General features: G+C 36.1%; 1 protein-coding gene across 1 annotated transcript; it reads right to left on the minus strand.

The window, feature by feature from the left end:
* Window positions 1-703: 703 nt before the first annotated feature.
* Window positions 704-889, minus strand: LOC144232685 (large ribosomal subunit protein eL39-like). The gene has a single exon (XM_077765526.1). It carries the CDS (start codon window positions 857-859, stop codon window positions 704-706), a length of 156 nt encoding a protein of 51 aa, XP_077621652.1. The 5' UTR covers window positions 860-889.
* Between the last annotated feature and the right edge of the window lie 20663 nt (window positions 890-21552).

Genomic DNA, 21552 nt, shown 5'->3' on the forward strand with positions numbered 1-21552 from the left:
AAACCTCCATCCAGGAGATTTTTCCCATGAAATTTACATTCGCATAGTAATTTATAAGAATAGGTTGGGGGGGCATACTACACAGATGTATCTAATACATAAGTATATCATATTGTATATTAGAAGGTGATAAGAGCTGTAAGAAGTTTTTTTTTTAAAAAGAGGATCAGGGTAAGGGAGACCTGGAAGGTAAGGGGGTGGGAGAATGGGTTAAAATTTTTAACTTTTTTTTTTTACATAGTGTCATTAAATTGAAACAAATATTTGAAGGAAACCAGAGAACTAGCAGTACAGGTACCTGAAGGAGAGGAGTCCAAGGCAGTAGGAACAACCAGTATGGTGGCACGGTCACAACACTGTGATGTGCTGCTCCAGAACGAGCAGAGAAGTGAGTAAGGCTTTAGCAGAGTGAGCAAGGTAGACTATACGAGGATATCATCTAGGTTGGAAGTAATAGAGGTCATGCATGCCTTTAGAGGGAATTTGTTTGTTTGTTTGTCTGTTTTTCAGTCAAAAGGTCTCACATGTTTATTGGTTCAGTAATAAACCAAACTGAACCTCCCTACTGCTGCAGAAGCATCATAGCAGAGGAAAGTCATTTCCCTGATAAAACAGATCTACTGGTCAGGAAGTAGGGGGGCGATGGAATAGGAACACATGACTTTCAGGCAGCATAAATATGTGCCATCTCATGTACGATCCCTTATAGACCCAGCTGGGTTCTTCTCCAATGCCGCCTCTTGGAGTTGTACCTGATTTTATTACCAGTTTTCATCCAGATCCACTGGGGAATGGGACGATTCTGCTTTTGTTTCTTGGCCAGGAATCGCTTGATCCTGAAAGGCTTGTGAGAAGACATAGCAAGAAACAGCAGCACACACCACGATGGTGGAGAGGAGGAAAGAGACTTTAGAGGGAATTTAAAGAAGTTTGCATTTTACTCTGATTTAAATAGGAAAACAGAGAAGTGTTCAGAGCCAAGGAATGACAGTTCATGTGGCATGTCACTCCATCCTAACAGCAAGTCAAAAGCTGAACAAACTGGTAAATCAACAACCATCTTAGTTCTGTGGGGGATGTGAGGTCACAGGGCAAACTACTACCCCCCAAATTGAAGATACAGGCAGATGAGCACCGAGCAGCACAACTGAACAGAACAGAAATGCATAAGCTGAAAGCTCTACAGGAGCTGGTGGGAAAATCCAAACCATAGCTGACAAATTTCTAGAAAGTCAGTGTAGACAAGTCTGAGGATAAAAGTCACAGGGTGGCACAGTCTTAGAGAGTAGGGGGGCAAAGTTGTGCAAATTTTAGCTCCAGTACCGCTACCAGGTACTCACAGGGAATACAGGAGAAAAAAATCCTTTCAGCCTTCTAACAGGGAGAACAGAAAATAACCATTTTACAACACATCAGAGCATTCTGTTCTTCGGAACATGGCCTGCCCTCAAGAGAAACTAATTTATCAGACCATAACCTATTGTAGTTTTATCAGAACTTAGTCTACTGAGGGGAAGGGAAATATCCAACTCCAGCCCCTCTAGCCATCCTGTCCCACTTAAAGGGAGGTAGGGGACAGAGAAACACTTGTGAAGTTTACAACCCATGGGCTCAGGCTTACTAACAGACTGAGACGCAATCCAGGACTGTAGAACAGACTGTACAACACCTCCCAAAACCTAACTACATTATTAAAGGCCTATTTACCATGTGCCTTTTATCCAGTACATCATTTCTGTCTCTCAACAACAAATTCCAATACCTACGAAATGCAAAAACAAACAAATGAAAAAGCCACTCAGAAATGGCATGGATGTTCGAATTACCAAACCAGGAATTTAAAACCACTGTGATTAATACTAAAGTCTAAAAGTAGACAGCATGTAAGAACTGCTGGGTAACATAAGCATAAAGATGGAATTCTAATTAAAAATCAAGGAGAAATGCTAGACATGAAAATGTTGTAACAGGTATGAAGAAGGCCTGTGACAGGCCCCCCTTAGTAGACCGGACATGGCTGAGGAAAGGATCCCTGAGCTTGAAAATATGGCAATAGTCACTTCCAAAACTGGAAATAAAAGAGAAAGAAACAAGACTCAGGGTGGAAGGGAGTGGCAAGCAAACAAAAACAAATCAGGACAGAATATCCAGGAGCTGTGGGGCAACTACAGAAGATTTAACACATGTGTGATGGGAATACCAGAAGGAAAGGAGAGAAAGAAAGAGCAGAAATATTTGAAGAAATAATGATGGAGAATTTCCCCCAAATTAATGTCATGCACTGAGCCACACATCTAGAACTCTCAGAGAATACCAAGCAGGACAAATAGCAAAAATAAACTACATCTAGGTCTATCAGATTCAAACTGTGGAAGATGAAAGATAAAGAAGAAATCTTGAAAGAAGCCAGTGTGTGTAGTGGGAGGGAAACACCTTACAGGCAGAGAAGAGCAAATCTAAAAATTATATCTGACTTCTCAGAAAAAGGAAAAGGAAGTAAGGTTTAGATGAGGTCAGGATTTTAATTTTGGATTTATTAGGTTTAGTATGTCTGTTAAACTCCAGTGGAGATGGTAAGTAGTCAAATAGCTATCTGTAGATTAGGAGAGAGGTCTGCACTTGAAATATACACTTAGGCATCAATGTCATGTGGACATTTAAAGCCATTAGAGTGGATGAGATCACCAACGTAGTGTTGATGAAAGAAAGAAAGAAAGAAGGAAAGAAGGAAAGAAGGAAAGAAAGAAAGAAAGAAAGAAAGAAAGAAAGAAAGAAAGAAAGAAAGAAAGAAAGAAAAGAAAAAAAAGAAAAGAAAAAAAAGAAAAGAAAAGAAAAAAAAGAAAAGAAAAGAAAAGAAAAAAGAAAAGAAAAGAAAAGAAAAGAAAAGAAAAGAAAAGAAAAGAAAAGAAAGCTGATCTCTGGAGCAATCCAAATGAAGAGTTCAGAGTAAAGATAAGCAGCTAAAGAGCCTAAAGAGTGACCTGTGAAGCAGAAGGAAAATCTAGAGGCCTCCTGTATTAAAACCAATTAAATAGAGCGTAGAGGGAAGAGGGGCACAGTTGCTAACATGTGGCTAATAAGGTAATTAAGATAGGGACTGAGAATTGACCATTGCGTTTAGCAAGATGAAGGCCATTGCTGATCTAATGGATAGAGGTTTGATGGAACAATGCAGAATAAGCCTAACTGGAGTGAGATTAAAAGAAAACGAGACATATATATATGGTGAGTATAAGTAATTCACTCAAGGAATTTTACTGCCAAGGAGAGCAAAGTATTTTGGTGGTAACTAATGGGAAAGTAGAGTCATTGTTGTTTTTTTATATGGGATAAATTTTAGTATTCCAATTCTAAAAAATTGATAGTACTGGAGATTACTGGAATGATGGTCAGAGGAGATATACATAAATTAACACTAGCTGTTCTGAGACCTACATCCAAACTCTCCATTGCTTAACACATTAGGAGTTTGTTACTCACTCAAAAGTTTCATGAGGGTCTCCAGCAGGTTGTTTTCTATGTAAGGTTTTCAAAGGTCAAAGGCTTCTTCAATACTGAGCTTCAATCTGTCTCCTAAGACCTGAGAGTTCCTGTTTTACCCTTTGACTAATGATTTGAAAGACAGCATGGAGAAGATACAATTTCTTCTTAATTACTTGCCCAGAGTAACACATATTTCTTTCCCTCACATACAATTAGTAAGAATAATATGCTTTTTTGAGGTACAAGGGGAACTGAAAAGTGCAATAATGCAAATTATTCAAAAATGAATAAGTTTGTAATTATCAAAATTATTACTATAGAAAGAAATCATGTATCTTTTGTTATCTGTCAGCCCTCTGTGCTATAAGATGGGATGCAGTGTTGAAATGGAGGGATTGGCTTTACATAGGGGAACGTTGTCATCACAGAATAAAAATAGAGACTGTGGGGCATCTGAGTGGCTCAGTTGGTTAAGCAAATGACTTTGACTCAGGTCATGATCTCATGATTTATGAGTTGGAGCCCCACATCACGCTTTCTGCTGTCAGCACATAACCCGTTCAGACTCCACTTTGGATCCTTTGTCCCCCTCTCTTTCTGCCCTCCCTTGCTCATTCTCTCTCTCCTACTCTGTCTCTCATTCAAAATAAATAAACTTTAAAAAATGGAGACTGTGATATATGGGATTTCAGAAATAGGAAGTGAATGGATCAGACAATATCATATGATTGCCTGGTAAGATTAATGGCCCATTTGAGTTTCATGGATGTAAATTTATAATAAAACCAATCAACAGGGTTATATGTTCTATCAGGTCATATTCAGCTTCACAGATGTATGTCAGGGAATCAATGATAAGTTGAAATTAACTAGACTTAAGCAAATGTGATAAAACATGAGAGGTGCAAAATAATAAAGGGTATGTGCAAAGCATGATTGTAATGATTGACCATAAAATTTTATTTTTTAAAGTTATTAATCTATTCACTATTTATTTATTTATTTATTTATTTATTTATTTATTTATTTAGTGCAAGCAAGGGAGGGGCAGAGAGAGAGAGGGAGAGAGGGAGGGAGGGAGAAAGAGAATCCCAAACTGGCTGCCTGCTGTCAGTGGAGAGCCTGACTTGCGGCTCTATGTCATGAACCATGAGAGCATGGCCTGAGCTGAAATCAACAGTCAGATGCTTAACTGACTGAGCTACCCAGGCGCCTTTTGACCATGTTTATTTATTTTTTTATTTTAATTTTTTATGTTTATTAATTTATTTTTGAAAGAGAAAGAATGATTAAGCAGGGGAGAAACAGAGAGAGAGACAGAGAGACAGAGAGAATCCCAAGCAGGCTCCACACCCTCAGCATGGAGCCCGATGTGGGGCTCGAACTGATGAACCATGAGATCATGACCTGCACTGAAACTAAGAGTTGGGCGCTTAACCTACTGAGCCACCTGGCTGCCCATTGACCATAAAATTTTAAACAGGAGAAAGAAGATACTAAGAGGCTGAAGGACAGTGAAAAGTTGATAGGATTAATGGATTGGAGGGTGGAAAATGTACTTTCAGAGCCCTAGGAAGGAAAAAAAAAAAAAAAAGCAGAGCAAAACAAAACAGGAGGCAGTGGTCAGAGAAAGAGCTGTACAAAATTGATGTTGCAGAGAGAGTCCAATTATTGGTAACAGGTATATCTAGAGTAAGTGTCTGGGGGCACCGGTGTGGCTCAGTCGGGTAAGCGTCCAGCTTCGGCTCAGATCAGATCTCACAGTTCCTGGGTTCGAGCCCCGCATCAGGCTCTGTGCTGATAGCTCAGCACAGAGCCTGGAACCTGTTTCAGATTCTGTGTCTCCCTCTCTCTCTGCTCCTCCCCCACTCATGCTCTGTCTCTCTCTGTCTCAAAAATAAATAAGCTATTAAAAAAATTTTTAGAGTAAGTGTCTGAAGTATGGTGAAGGACAGGATTATTGGGAGCAGATAATTTTAAGGGAGTTGAGGCCAGATGGGTAGAGCATTTATCTACAAGTTAATTGAAATCACCAAGAGTTAGGATGGAGGTCATTAGAGAGGGACAGCTAGAAAATGACTCATGGAGAAAAGAGGAGGAATGATCCAGTGTTTGGGAGATAACAGCTACAATTGAAGGATAGGAGGCTATAAAATTGAATAGTATGGAATACGAAGCTTGGGGGTTTCAGTGGAATTGAAGGAAAATGCTCTGAAACATGAAAAGAAAACTCAAACACATCTACCTCATTACCATTTCTAGTGATACAAGGTCTATAAGAGGGAAAAATAATTTAGTAGGCTACAGAGGAAAGCATACACAGAAAAACTCATCATAATTTAGGAACTGGAGTCAAAAATTAATCACTTATATAGGAGGATTATATTTTTGCAAGATAAAGTTACAAAAAAGTTGTTTTAATTGAACTGTACTTTTTAAGAAACATAAAGGTAAAGACAATGGAATGTATACAATGTGCTTTGACTATAAACTGAACTCGATAGTCCCAAATCATCGTAAGGCAGTGTCACTTACTTACGAGCCCTCCTTCCCATTTCCACCAGGAAAATAAAACTTCATCCAAACTAGAACTTAAGCCATCCTTTGGGGATGGGAGCAGGGATTACGGGCTTCTACAAAGGCTGAAAGTTAGTCATCAACTGACTTTCAAATTGACATTGTGGCACAATTTTCATTGCAACGTTTGATGTATTTCATCCTGATTATGCATATCAAGGAAGGATTCTTCGAAGAAGAACACATAAATTTCATTCTTTGAAATGAAGTTTATTTTGTTTTGCTTCATTTTTTAAAGTTTTATTTAAATTCCAGGTAGTCAATATACAGTGTAATATTAGTTTCAGGAGCACAGTATAGTGATTCAGCACTTCCATATAGTACCCGGTGCTTCTCACAACTGTGCTCCTTAACCCCCATCACCTACTTAACCCATCTCCCACCCACCTCCCCTCTGGTAACCATCAGTTTATTCTCGATAGTTCAGGGTCTGTTTCTTGGTTTGCCTCTCTCTCTTTTTTTTAACCTTTGCTCATTTGTTCTGTCTCTTAAATTCCACATATGAGTGAAATCATATGGTATTTGTCTTTCTTTGACTGTTTTATTTCACTTAGAATAATTTATTTTGCTTAGCTCCATCCATGTCATTCGAAATGGCACGATGTTTTATTTCATTTGTTGAGAATGGACAAAAAAATATTTTGACTGATATCTCCATATGTTAGGTGACAAATCAGAGCTATAACCTTCAAATAATTCCTAGCTTACAAGTAATTTGTCCCCACTAACTCTTGACTGAGAATGCCATTATTTTCCATATATGTCCACCGACATATATTTTTGGAGGAAGGAAAAGCTGTAATATTTCACTTCTCTTTTAAATAAAAAATTGTCATATTATGGGGCTCCTGGGTGACTTAGTTGGTTAAACGTCCGACTTTCGCTTAGGTCATGATCTCGTGGTTCGTGGGTTCGAGCCCTGCGTCGGGCTCTGTGCTGACTGCCAGCTCGGAGCCTGGAGCCTGTTTCAGTCTGTGACTCCCTCTCTCTCTGACCCTACCCTGCTCACGCTGTCTCCCTCTCTCTCTCCTAGAAATAAATAAAACATTTTAAAAAATTGTCATATTATAACATACATGCCCCAAAAAATGCCACATCATAACTGAACAGTTTGAAGAGTGAACACATCCTTGTATCCACCATCTACACAAATAAACCAAAAGATTATTAGCACCCTAGAAACTTTCCTCAAGCTCTATACCAGCCATTACTACTTCTCCTTAAAGGCAGACACTGTTTTGACCTCTTTCCCCAACATTAGATTTTTTTAACTTTGTATGAATAGACTTATACAATACAAGTAGGCAGAATTCTAAGATGGCTCCCAAGATTCCTTCTCCCAGGTATACATGACCTGTATATTCTCCTCCTTTTGGATGTAGGAAGAACTTGTGAGTATAATGTGACTTCCTTCCAGAGATTAAGTTACTAATTAGTTGACTTTGAGTTATGCAAATGAGAAGTTAGCTTTGGTGAGCCTGACTTAACCAGGTGAGCCCTTCAGTAATTGGACTCTTACTGAGAGAGTTTCAAAGTCATATATGTTCTTCTACTTGAAGAAATAACCTGTCATCTTATGAGAGGGACAGGTGGCTAGGACCTGAGAATGACTTCCAGGACCTAAAAGCACACTCTGGCCAACCACCAGGAAGAAAACATAGACCTCAATCCTGCAATTTCAAGGAACTGCATTCTGCTAACAGCTTCGATGAGTTTTGAAGAAGACCCCAGACCTCAGATGAGATCGCAATGCCAACAGACACCTTGATCAAGCCTAGTGAGACCATGAGCAGAGGACACAGCTACTCATTCCTGGAATCCTGACCCATGGAAGCCATGAGATAATTAACATACATTATGTTAAGCCACTAACTTTGTGCTAAATTATAATACAGCAATAGAAAACTAATACTTACAACACATACCCTTTTCTGTCTGGCTTTGTACACTCACTATTATACTCATAAGAATATTCCTCGTTGGAGCACCTGAGTGGCTCAGTCAAATTAAGCATCCAACTAGATTTTGGCTCAGGTCATGATCTCATAGTTCGTGAGTTCAAACTCTGTATTGGGCTCTTCGCTGACAGTGTGGAGCCTGCTTGGGATTCTCTCTCCCTCTCTCTCTGCCCCTCTCCTACTTGCTCGCTCTCTCTCTCTCTCTCAAAGAAATAAAAATGTTTTTTTAAAGAATTGTTGTCTATAGCAATAGTTTATTCATTTTTAATGCTCTGTAATATGCTACTGTATGATCTAAAAATACTTCAGATTATCCGCCTTACTATTATTCCAAGCTTTTGGCCATTACAGATAGTTACATGATGACCATTCTTGCACGTGCTTTCTGTGCACATGCTCTACTGAATAGAAATTGCGGCTCTAGAGCATGTATATGCTCAGCTCTATTAGACACAGACAAACAGTTTTCGGCAACAATTATATCAACTTAGAATCCCAAAAACAGAGCGAAAGTTTCACTTGCTCCATATGCTTACCAATAATTGACATGGGTCTTGTAATTTTGTTTGTTTGCTTGGCTTTTTAGAGTTTAAATAGCCTGGTGGGTGTGCAGAAGGATCTGATAGCAAATGCTATTCTCCACATTGTGAACCATCATCTCGTTAGTCTTCTGTTTGGGTCTGTGCACTGACTCGTAAATTGCTTCAAATCAGGCTGCTGTCTTTAAGCCAGCTGGCTAGAGGAAGTAAGGATTTGACTTATGCGGCAAAGGATGGGAAGATTATCCCTTTAAGATCAGCAGGCAGCTATAATTATAATTCTATGAAAAAGGCAAGATGTTCCTTTAATCAGACCCCTTCCTTTTACCCCTGACCACTTCTCCAGAGGCGCTCCTGAGCTCCACAGTTCACCCTTAGTTCCAACTCCTACACGGTGTAAGCACAGCTGTTATGCACAGACATTACCAGCAATTTTAACTTGTCTTAATATCAACTTGTCAGAATTCCAGTAGTAAATGAAATAAAATTTTCGCTATTATATCCTTCGAACATTTTCTCTTTTGTGACAGTTGATTCCAATAGAAAAAACATTAGAAAAACATTAGAAAACCAATGAACCCTTAAAGAATATAGTATTCTAATCCTTATTTAATTAATTAATAGTAGAATCAATATAATATATTCATAAAATATTTTTTTTCTCAGAAGAAAGACATATCCATTTTTAAAGATCTTTTCCCTGGGTTGTTCTTATTTACTTTTTGACTGCAAGGGCATATCTAGCATAAATTATGAGAAAGAATTTTATGACCTGAATAATTGCCCTGATGTATTCACTCTGGACTTCATCCACCTACATGTGTGTCTTGTTTTAAGCAGATTCCATATATAATAAATCCTAAGATTTAAAAATAATGATTTACTGTTGAGTCCCTTACATAGTAAGCTGTCCAAAATTTTAAAAATTATTCCATTTATATACATTTATATAATACTAACTAACACATCTTTAGGCACACAGCTAGAGTACAAAGAAACATATACTTGTCATATACATATAGAAACAAATCAGAAGATTTTATTTCCATGAAGCATCTCAAGCCTATAAAAGAGTATAATATGGCATAATAAATAGTACAATAACCCTCATTCAAATTTATAAATCTTAACATTTTGTCATATGTGATTCATAAATATTTAACCAATAAATAAAAATTACAGATATTTATATACTCCTCTCCATCCCTAAGAGAGAACCTCTAGCCTGAACAGGTTGTGTGTCATTCCTGTGAGTTTTTTAAAATCCTGGATGCAACTTCAAAGTCATCTATTTCATTGTAATTACCTCAGATGATAGAAAAATCTATAGTTAATGGGAACTGGAAGGATGGAAGCTGAAATGACCTCCAGAAATCTCTGAGAATTGGTAAGTCACCTGACTGCAGGTCTGTCAGGGAGATAAGCAAAAACCGGGGTCTTCATCCAGCTCTCCCATGAACCCAAAGGCTGTGGGAAAAGCCACAACACAAGTAGCCTGCCTATTTGTGCAGCAGTCCAGAAGTGTTTACTGTTTGTTTGTTTGGGTTTGGGGAGCGTACAGTTGACACACAATGTTACACTAGTTTTGGGTGTACAACTTGGTAATTTCACAAGTATAGCTACCGTCTGTCCTGTTACATCGCTATTATAGTACCATTGGCTATATTCCTTATGCTCTGCTTTTTGTTCACATGGCTCACTCATTCCAGAACTGGAAGCTTCTGTCTCCTTCTCCCCTTCACCTATTTTGCTGAGGTCCTCATCCCCTATCCTTATGGCAACCATCAGTTTGTTCTCTGTGTTTATAGGTCTGATTCTGCTTTGTTTGTTTATATATTTGGGGTTTATATTTTGCTTTTTAAAAATATTCCACTTATGAGTGGAATCATATCGTATTTGTCTTTATCAGTCTGACTTTTTTCATTTCGCATAAGATCCTCCAGGTCCATCGATGATCTATGCTGTTGCAAATGGCACCATCCCATCCTTTTTCCTAGCTGAGTAATATTCCTCTGTGTGTGTGTGTGTGTGTGTGTGTGTGTGTGTGTATGTGTGTGTGTGTGTGTGTGTGTACATCTTTCTTATACAATTGTCTGTTGACGGAAACTTAGGTTGCTTTCCTATCTTGGCTATTGTAAATAATGCTGCAATAAACATAGAGATACATATAGCATTTCAAATTAGTGTCTCCAAAAGTGTTTTGTTTGCAACCAAATTTTTAAATTCCAATATAATTAAATAGAGTATTATATTAGTTTTGGAGTGTACAATATAGTGCTTTAACAATTTCATACATCACTCAAGTGCACTCCTTAATCCCCATCACCTATTTCACCCATCAACTGCAATACTAAATACTGCAGTACTATTTTAGGAGTTAAATTGCAAATGCCTATAAATTGAGTCTTTTTATTCTGTTTACTACAGTTCCTAAGATTCCCTTTCTCTTACACCAACCCACTTTATTACTTGAGCTTAATTCCTCCTAGAAGCCATTTTAGTTAGGTTTCCACCAACCAAATTATTTAAATCCTATGGGCCTTAGTAAGTTGAATCCAATGAGTTCCTTGGTCACAGTATCTTGGGAACTATATGCAAAGGGTCCACCTTCTTTTACTACCGTATCTCCAGTACTCAGAGTAGTCTTTGACATGGGTAAATCAATAAATGATTAATGAAAATATTGTATTTCCCCCCAAAAAAATCTCAATCCAAGGAAATAAAACAACATGCTCACTTACTTGCAGTCCTTGAATAGGCAATTCTATTACTTGATAGATAATTGGTTTGAAAATCAATGATCCTTGGGTTGACAATGGTCTTTGAGATAGCCCTTTGGGAAATTATGACTAAATCTTTAAATATGCACATAGGTGAATGTGCCTTCAGAAGCCTCTAGTTACATGTACAAATAATGGAAATTATTTCTTATTATGCCCATTTTTATAAGGTATATAATAAGTACATTTGAGCAATATTTCTAGCATAAAGCATAGGAGCTGTCTTTACATACTTAAAAATTTCAGAGAATTTTGTAACAAGGGGAAATATTTTTAAATGAAACTAAATGTTCTCAAATTCAGTCTTTTATGAGACATGATGAGTCTATAACATTTATTACTATTAAACTTATTTTTATTCCCTTCCAAATCTGTCATTAAACCCTAACAGAAACATGTTATTCCTAGCAGCTTCAGATCATAAACTTCTGCCCTCATATTTTCCCACTCAAACTCCAAAAATTCCTCATACTCCAGGCATTTCTCAGCATTTCCTTCTACTATGGTGGTAATTCTCAAACTTCGGGGTATAATTAACTAAAAGACAGACTACAACACAGATTGTAGGACCATAGCCTGAGAGTTTCTAAATTCACAGAATTTGGCAAAAAACATGCAGAAAGACCCCATGGCCCCTTAACCAAGTTTCCTTCAATAACAGATTTGTTACTGGAGTACAATAACAAACTCAAGAAACTGACATCAACAAAGTACATGAAACTTTTATAAGATCATTCCAGTTTTATAACTACTCATTTGTGATTGTGTGTATGAATGTTTATGTGTATGTAGGTTTATGCAGCTTGGTCACAAGTGTCGATTCATGGAACCTCTACCACAGTAAAACTGTTACATTGCCACAGAACTCTTGTGTTACCTTTCATAGTTATACTGGTGCCCAAAGTGACTTTATCATTTTACATTCTCATCAGCAGTGTATGTGAGACTCAAATTCTCTGCATCCTCTTTAGCGTTTGATATCATCACTATTATATTGTATTAACTGTTGTAATATATGTGTCATGATAGTTCCTTATGGTTTTAATTTTCATTGGCCTAATCATTAATAATGTTAAATATACTTCCATGTGCTCATCTATAATTTATTTATTCTCTTTGGTGAAATATCTGTTCATTTATTTTGCCCATTTTCTTTTTGGATTGTTTCTTAATGTTGAGTTTTGGCTTTTTTAAAAATATATATTCAGGATAGGATTTATTTGTCATATATGCTGTTTGCAGATATTTTCTTCCAGTCTGTAACTTGTCTTCTCAGCTTCTTAGATGGGCAGAGCAAGGACTTTAAGTTTTTATTAAGTCCAATTTATTTTTTTCCTCTATAGATCATGCTTTCTGTTTCACATGTAAAAACACTTCACCAAGTTCTAGGTCCCAAGGATTTTCTCCTGTTTTCTTCTAAAAGGCTTGTAGTTTTACATTTTGCATTTAAATCCATGATCTATTTGGAAGGATTTTTCTACAATGTTTGAAGGTATTTTTTCTGAGGTTAATTTTTCAGCCTATGGATGTCCAATTAGTCCAACACTATTTCTTTCTTTCCTTCCTTCCTTCTTTCTTTCCTCCTTCCTCTCTCCTTGCTTCCTTCCTTCCTCTCAAATATTATGTTTTTTAAGTTTAATTGACATATAATATCCTATTAATAGTGATTCAGTATTGTTATACATTTTAAAAAATGAGCCCCATGATAAGCCTAGTTTAATCTATCACTATACAGTTATCATAATATAATTGTAATATAATTGAAATATTATTATAATAAAAGAATTTTATAAAATATTGTAATGAAAAATATTTTTGCATATATATTTCATATCATTTTACCTATATCTTTTTCAACATACTCTTTAGGTCCATCCATGTTGTCACAAATAACAAGATTTCATTTTTTCTAAGGCTGAATAATATTGCATTTTAATATATCACATCATTATCCATTCATCTATTAATGGTCACTTAGGTTACTTCCGTATCTTGGCTATTGTAAATAGTGCAGTAAATTGGTGGTTTTTTTTTTTTTTAATTTTCTTGGGATAAATATCCAGAAGTGAAACTGCTGTATTGTATAATAGTTTTATTTTTAACTTTTTGAGCAACCGCCATACTGCCTTCAGTGAACCAATTTGTATTCCCACCAATAGTGCATGAAGGTTCCTCTTTCTATACATTCTTGCCGACACTTATTTCTGGTCTTTTTGATAATAGCTACTTTAACAGGTGTGGGGTGATATCTCACTGGTTTTGATTTGCATTTTCCTGATGATTATTGATGTTCAGCATCTTTTCATATGCTTGTTGCCCATCTGTGTATCTTTGGAAAAATGCCTATTCCTGTCTGTTCCTCAAACATAAACAAGTTTGTTTTTTATAAAAATTTGTAGAAGTTCCTTATATGTTTTAGATATTAACCCCTTATTGGGTGTATTATTTGCAGATCTCTTCTCTTATACAGTAGGCTGCCTTTTTGTTTTGCTGATGGTTTCTTTTGCTGTGCAAAAGCGTTTTACTTCAGTGTAATCCCATTTGTTTAACTTTTGTTGCCCTTGTGAGGAGACCAGTTCAAAAAAGCTTACAAAATACTAACCACCTATATTTTCTTTTAGGAGTTTTATGGCTTCAAGTCTTACATTCAAGTCTGCAATCCATTCTAAATTTACTTTTGTGCATGGTATAAGTTAGTTGGTACAGTTTCATTCTTTTGTATGAAATTGTCCTTTTCTTCCCAACCATTTATGGAAGAGACTGTCATTTCCTCACTGTATATTTTTGCCGTCTTGTAGATTAATTGGCTGCATATATGTAGGTTTGTTTCTGGGCTCTCTGGCTTATTCCATTGATCTATGTGTCTAGGTTTATTTTTCATTTTTTTGTTTTGTTTGTTTGTTTGTTTGCTAGTGCCATACTGTTTGGGTTACGTTGTAGTATATGTAGTTACATACTACATACTGTTTGGTTACATTGTATACATGTAGTATACATTGTAGTATAGTTTGAAATCAGAAAGCATGATACCTCCAGCTTTGTTCTTCTTTTTCAAGATTGCCTTAGCTTTGTGAGTATTTTGTGGTTTTATACAAATTTTAGGATTATTTATTCTAGTTCTCTGAAAATCAAACATCATTTTTTAAAAATCTTAAAAAATAGACTTCCTGCGTTTGATTGTCTTTGCACTTTTGTCAAAAGTCAGTGGTCAGTATTTCTGTGGGGTTATTTCTGGGTTCTGTATTCTGTTGCACTGATGTGTTTATTCCCACCACTTAATACCACATTCTTGATTATCGTAGTTTTATGGAGAGGCTTAAAGTCAGGTAGAGTGTTTCTACTCTCATTTTCCCACATTTTACCCAACATTGCCACATTTTTTCTTGTTCAAAACTGTTTTAGCTATTCATTTTAGAATAAAATTGTTTATATCTGCTAAAGATCTCACGGAGATTTTGATGGAAATTGACTTTAAATTGAGCATACATCATGTTGATCACAACTCGATTTGGGTAGATTTAACATCTTGATGAGTCTTCCAACCCATGAACACACTATGTGTCTCCATTTTTTAAATCAATTTTTTAAATTTCAAAATCATTTTTTAGTTTCCACCATTCATATCCTATGTATTCTGTTAAGCTTATACCTAAGTATCCCATTTTGGAGGTACAATTGTAAATGACTTTGTGCTTTTAATTTAGAAATGTAATTGATTTATTTTGTCTCTACCAAACACTGATCACTTGTATTGCTGTACACAGAATTATTTACATTGCTATCAGCTTTGCATAACTTAATGTTTATCACAACAGCATTGTAAAATGGAGTCATCACATGTACATAGAGGTGCACATCATATTATTTTTTTTAATTAATTAATTATATTTTATTTTACTTATTATTTCATCATGATAAGTGCCCCTTTAATTCCCATCTCCCAGTTCTTCCATCTCTCTACCCACCTGCCCTCTGGTAACCATCAATTTGTTCTCTGTAGCTGAGAGTCTGTTTCTTGGTTTGCCTGTCTCTCTTTTATTCTCTCTGCCTGTTTGTTTTGTTTCTTAAATGTCACATATGAATGAGATTCATATGATCTATTTATCTTTATCTGCTTGACTGATTTTGCTTAGCATTATACTCTCAAGCTCTATACATGTTTGAGTGGGAAGATTTCATTCTTTTTTATGGCTGAATAATATTCCCTTATATATGTATTTACCACATCATCTTTACCTATTCATCTACTGATGGACACTTAGGCTGCTTCCATAGTTTGGGTATTGTAAATGATGCTGCAGTAAACACAGGGATGTCATGTATCCCTTTGAATTAGTGTTCTTGTGTTTTTTGGGTAAATACCCAGTAGTGCAATTCTGGGATCATAGGGTAGTTAATATTAATTAGTGGAATGGAATATTAATTTCTACCCATAGTAGAGCCTGGGACAGCATTTCAACATCAAGCACATTAGTATTTTTAAACAAAAATTTAATATACATATCAAATATATATTCATAAGTTAATATATAGCCTCTCTTAAATTTTTATAATAAATTTTGCTATCAAATGGATCCTTTTGAATTTTGCTTTTCATAGCTTTTTAGATTCCACAAGTGTAGGAAATGGTTTATGTACCTCTATGGGCTATCTCATGCTAGAAATATTTTGTTTATTTTTAAATGTTCCTATTTTGTTCTACAGTTAAATATTTAAATGACTTGTTTATACTTGACTTTTATAATGAACTAAGATTTTAATGAAAATCACAAACTAAATTGTTTTGTAGTCTTTGTGGTGAAATAATCAAATGTAATTGCTTGGTTAAACAATTCAAAATCAGAAATCATGACCTCCCATCTCCTTAGGGAGAGACCTATCTTAGCAGTGAGCAATGCAGCTGTACAAACTTGTAATTCAAAGGCACTGAGGCAAAAACTGTCAAAACATTACTAAAATTGACAAGGATATATGGTTCATTAGTCTAGGAGCTGATGCATTAGAAACCAGTCAGTGATCAGCTCAATAATTTGAATAAAGTTGCACATTACTTTATTCAAACTGTACTAGCTATTATAATTAATTTTCAAATCATGCTTGGAAGAGAGGTACATGCAATTTTAGGCATTTATCACCAGGTCAAATCTAATGCCTATTAGAGCAAAATAATCAATAACCAAATTTAAAATATTGTTTTAACTGAAGATTTCTTACTATTTTCTCACTATTGATTTTGAAGGCTTACCTGTGTCAAAAAGCCAATTCTTTGTTCGTTAACATAGAATTACCTTAGAAAATGATTCCTTATTCAGAATAGCTAAATAAGACAAAAAAATAACTTTCACCTATAGTTGGAAATATATTGCATCTCCAAGAGTTATTTTTTCTGACCTACTAAATTCAATCATGCATGCGAAGTATTTTTATTTTTACAGTTGACATGGTTATTCTAACAAGTTCCTTGCCCAGTAAAGATTCTGTGTAAGAAATCACTTACAGTTCTTCATTTCATTTTTAACATGATAATTATATAATTATATGGTTGTGTGGGAAGGACTATGGTACATATGTGAATAAAATGGAACTTACTGGAACAGAAAATTTTACCTGGAAGTGGAGCACAAACATAAATGTAAGGTGTGTGGGAATGTCTCAGAGGTTGGACAGTTGGTGGTGAAAATCGATAGTGCATCAGGGGAGAATGATAAGGCTCTTTGATAAAACTATTGCCTTTACTGACACAGAAAGGAAACCATGTTCCAGCCAACCCTACTATTTGCTCTAGGGAAACATATTAGCAAAATTCACAATGATGATATGTGATCATTGTTTTAGTAAAATTCTACAAGGAGGGGATGAAGTCAAACAAGAATTAAATGACTTGACAGAGATGGAAGGAGAAACAGTACAGTTAAAAGAAACTTTGCTTGTAGCTGTTTGTTTTTCATTTTGTCGTGAATTCGTTATCATTGAATTGAAGAAGAAAGACATGTGTATACCATAAAGACCAATATGTACAATCTTTTCTAAGCACAAAAATTATGACAAGAAGAGAAGTTTGGCTCTGATTATTTGCAGAAGAGATTTGTATGAAGGAAAGGAAAGGGAAGGAAAAAGGAAAGAAAAAACTGATTGAGTTTTAGGTGATTTGATTGTCAAAAGAAACAGAAGTCCTGCCTTCAAAAAACCTCTGTTACTGCCTCTAAAGCAATCCCAGCCTCTGAAACTATACCAGCGGAATGCAGACTGTGTCAGCTATGGTTTGCTGAGCTACTTTTGATCCTAGAGACTAGAACAATATTCCAGCAGAAGGAAGAGTAACACAGTAGAGGGAACCAGAATATCTTGATGTAGTTATGGAGCAGAACATAGTCACTTCAGACAAGGACTCTGTATTCAGATTTTTTTTCTGGGAGAAAAAATTAACTCTCAGCTGAGCCAATATTTTCAGGAGGTGCTCTTCTTCTTACAGTTCATATCATGTACCCTAAAAGTGCAAAATGAAACAACTGCTAGATTGTATTAAATCATCCGTTTCAGATGATACGAGCATTATAAAGCAGATAGATTGATGAAAGGAGAGGAAAGAATAGTAATTAACTGAAGCAGGAACATGTGTTCCAAACTAAAATAGGATGGATGGTGGCAAATTAATGCTTCCACAGGTAAACTAAAAATTTAACTAAATGAAAGAAAGAACGAGTGAGGCCTTTGAGAGCTGCAGAAGTAAGCCCAACTTGAAATGACAAGATCACACAGTTGGGAGAACCATTCCATGTGGAGTATTTACTGGTTCTGTGTGCAAGTCAAGAGGCTAAGCTGAGTCACTGATAAAAGACATGAATGTCTGACTTTAAACCCCAACAGAGTTTTTGGCCATTTTGTTATATAAGTTTTCAAAAATTAGAGAGTTGGCCAGCTGGAAACTCTGAAAATGGAAATTGATATTCAACCTGTTTTCTCATTAAGACAGTTATAAACTTTAAAAGCTATTCAGAACAAGAGACTGAGAAATTTGAGACTTATTTGAAAAGCAGGGTAGAAACTTGTTTCTGCCCCGGAGGTAGAGAGCTGAAAAGAATATCACTCATTCTGAAAATACCAGATAATCTACAAAACCGTGGCTTTTCCTGAACCTTTTAGAGAACTCAGGTCACAAGTCAAATAATCTAAAATCTAAAGAAAGTCAGGAGCTGCCAAGAAGAGACAGAGCTCAAGCACTAGATCACCTGAGTTGGAACATGGGTGAAAAAGGTCAGCCAGATATACAGTAAGAATTCAGGTTAAAATTTTAACTAATTGCTGAGATCTGGGTATGGGCTGGCATGGGAATATAAATCCCAAGGAGTCACAGATACAAGGGGAAATTGAACCAGTTAAAGGATCGTCTCCATGGACCTCTAATAAAGACTCACCATTAAGATCATGGTCAAGACAGTGGTGCAGTCCTAGAGAAAAGGAAGGACTATAGCTTCAGGAGAGATATAAACTCTAACTCAGATTGTTCTTTCCTAAGTAACAACTGATTAGGCTCTTAGAGGAAAACCAGCAGAAACTGCTGTCCTCATGAGACGGATGAATAGTCCTGGAAAGTGGAGGTAGGGAGTGGAAAAAGGAATCAAATCCTTTACCTGTGAAGTTAGAATAGGAGCAATTCTGAGTCCAGACCATTAGAAGTCTTTTACTGCCGGTACTGGGACAGATTACATCATTGAAAAAGGTCGCATACCCAAGACTCTGGTTTACAGACCTAGGCCAAGACCAAGGTTGTTCTGGGACAACAGAAAACACTCCCTACACAGCACCAGACCACCAAATATTGAGTAAAAGGCAATAGCAGTCTACTGCTCTGTGAGGGCAGAAATGTGAGAGAGTCTCTAAGGCCTAAGAGCAGAGAAATGGACTAAACATGAAACATTGGGAAAAGGTTTATCTTTTCTTTCCTTTCCTTTCCAATCATGTAAGAAGTTGCACTGTGTAAAGGTACAATAATATGGCTGCATAAAAATCCAAACTTAACTCAACTCTTGACTATATTGATTCAACCCTCCTCTCACATTAATGCATTAGTGTAAGTAACATAACAATTTTCAGGTATAAATACTATTTACCTGGTTTTGTTATCCTACATATGATATTCAGCACTGAGTCGAAAATTTAAAGACATGCTTTGAAAAAAGACAAGAAAAATTATCCGTGGCCAAGAGAGAAAGCAAATCCAAAGGCCCAAACTCAGATATGATAAAGATGTTGGATTGGAATGTTCTAAATAGCTATAAGTAATATGTAAAAGACTAGTATGAATAATGGCTAAAATAAATGATCAGATGGGGGATTTCAGCATGATACATTTAAAAATAAAAACAAATTAAAAGAAAACATCTAGAATGTAATATTCAATTTATTGAAAAGCAACACTAAATAAAATCTTATCACATATCAAAAAAGAAACTAAGAATTACAACAAATTTCTTATCAGACATTCTGCAACCTTGAAGACAATGGGAGACATTTAAATTTTTTTCTATATTTATTTTTGAGAGAGAGAGAACATGAGTTGGGGAGGGATAGAAAAAGAGGGGGACAGAGGACCCAAAGCAGGCTCTATACTGACAGCAGAGAGCCTGATATGGGGCTCGAAAACTGTGAGATCATGACCTGAGCCAAAGTCAGATGATCAAGGGACTGAGCCACCCAGGTGCCCTGATGGGAGGACTTTTAAAAGGCCAGAAGATAAAAACTGTCTTCCCCAAATTCAGTACCTGCCGAAAATGGGTTTCAAAAAGAAGGAAAAATAAAATCATTTTAAATAAGAACTAGAGAATCTATTGCCAGGAGATCTGCACTATAAGAAATTTTCAAAGAAATTATTAGGTATACTAAAATAATACCAGGAGAAACTTGGATCTACATAAACATATGAATAGATTTGGATAAATTTTAAATAACTGTAAACATAAAATGTTTTTCTAGGGGTGCCTGGGTGGCTCAGTCGGTTAAGTGTCTGACTTCAGCTCAGGTAGTAATCTTGCAGTTCATGGGTCTGAGCCCCTCATCAGGTTCTGTGCTGACAGCTCAGGGCCTGGAGCCTGCTTCAGATTCTGTGTCTTCCTCTCTCTCTGCCCCTCCCCTACTCATGCTCTGTCTCTTTCTGTCTCAAAAATAAACTATTTTTAAAAAGTTAGGAACTAAAATAACTAAAATGTTTTTCTTCATTTTTAATTACTTAAATGGCTGTCTAAAGCCAAAAGAGTAGCAATATATTGTGAAAGTATGGCATATGTAAGCATAAAATGAGTAACAATAGCAAAAGAAGTCCATTCTTGAAAAATCTCTTAGCCAGCTAGGAACAAAAGGGGTATCAAAAATAACCCACTGCTGCCCTTGTATCTAACGTGAAAGTCTGACTACTTCTCCCCTCACATCACATACAGAGAAATCTCATCATTTCTATACAACATCTTTGCTAGTATAAGAAGGGGATTAAAAGAAACTAAAGTCATACATATTTGAAAGGAAGAAAGAAAATTGTCTCTATTCACATATAACATAAACTTTTATGTAAAAAGTCTCCAATAATGTAAAAAGTCTACAAAATGCTTCCAAAACTAATCAGTGACTTTGGCAATGCTGCAGTATACAAGGTCAATATTACTACCAATAAACAATTGGGAATTGAAATAAAAATCAGTAGCTTTTACAGTAGCATCGAAAGTATGAACTACATAGATGGAAACTTTACAAAATGCATGCAAGATCAGTATGATGAAACTATAATCACTGTTGAAAGAAACAAAAGCTAAATTAATAGAAATTCTCAGTATTTAGATATGATTGGTAAGTGTATAAATTGGACACAGTCTCACTCAAAATATCAGCAAGGTGTTTTGTAAAATTAATAAGCTGAACTGAAATGCTTATGGAGGGGCTCCTGGGTGGCTCATTCAGTTTAGCATCTGACCTTGGCTCAAGTCATGATCTCGCGGTTCATGGGTTCGAGCCCTGCGTTCGGCTTTCTGCTGTCAGCGCAGAGCGTGCTGCGGATCCTTTGTCCTCCCCCCTCTCTGTCCCTCCCCTGCTCTTTCCCTCTCTCTCAAAAATAAATAAACATTAAAAAAATAAAATTTATATGGAAGGGCAAAAGAAATAGAATAGCCAAAACAATTTTTAAAAATACCAAAGTTGGAAGATTCATAGTACTTGATTTCAAAACAT

This window comes from Crocuta crocuta, unplaced genomic scaffold, assembly GCF_008692635.1.
Source record: "Crocuta crocuta isolate KB4526 unplaced genomic scaffold, BGI_CrCroc_1.0 scaffold274, whole genome shotgun sequence".
Classification (NCBI taxonomy): Eukaryota; Metazoa; Chordata; class Mammalia; order Carnivora; family Hyaenidae; genus Crocuta; species Crocuta crocuta.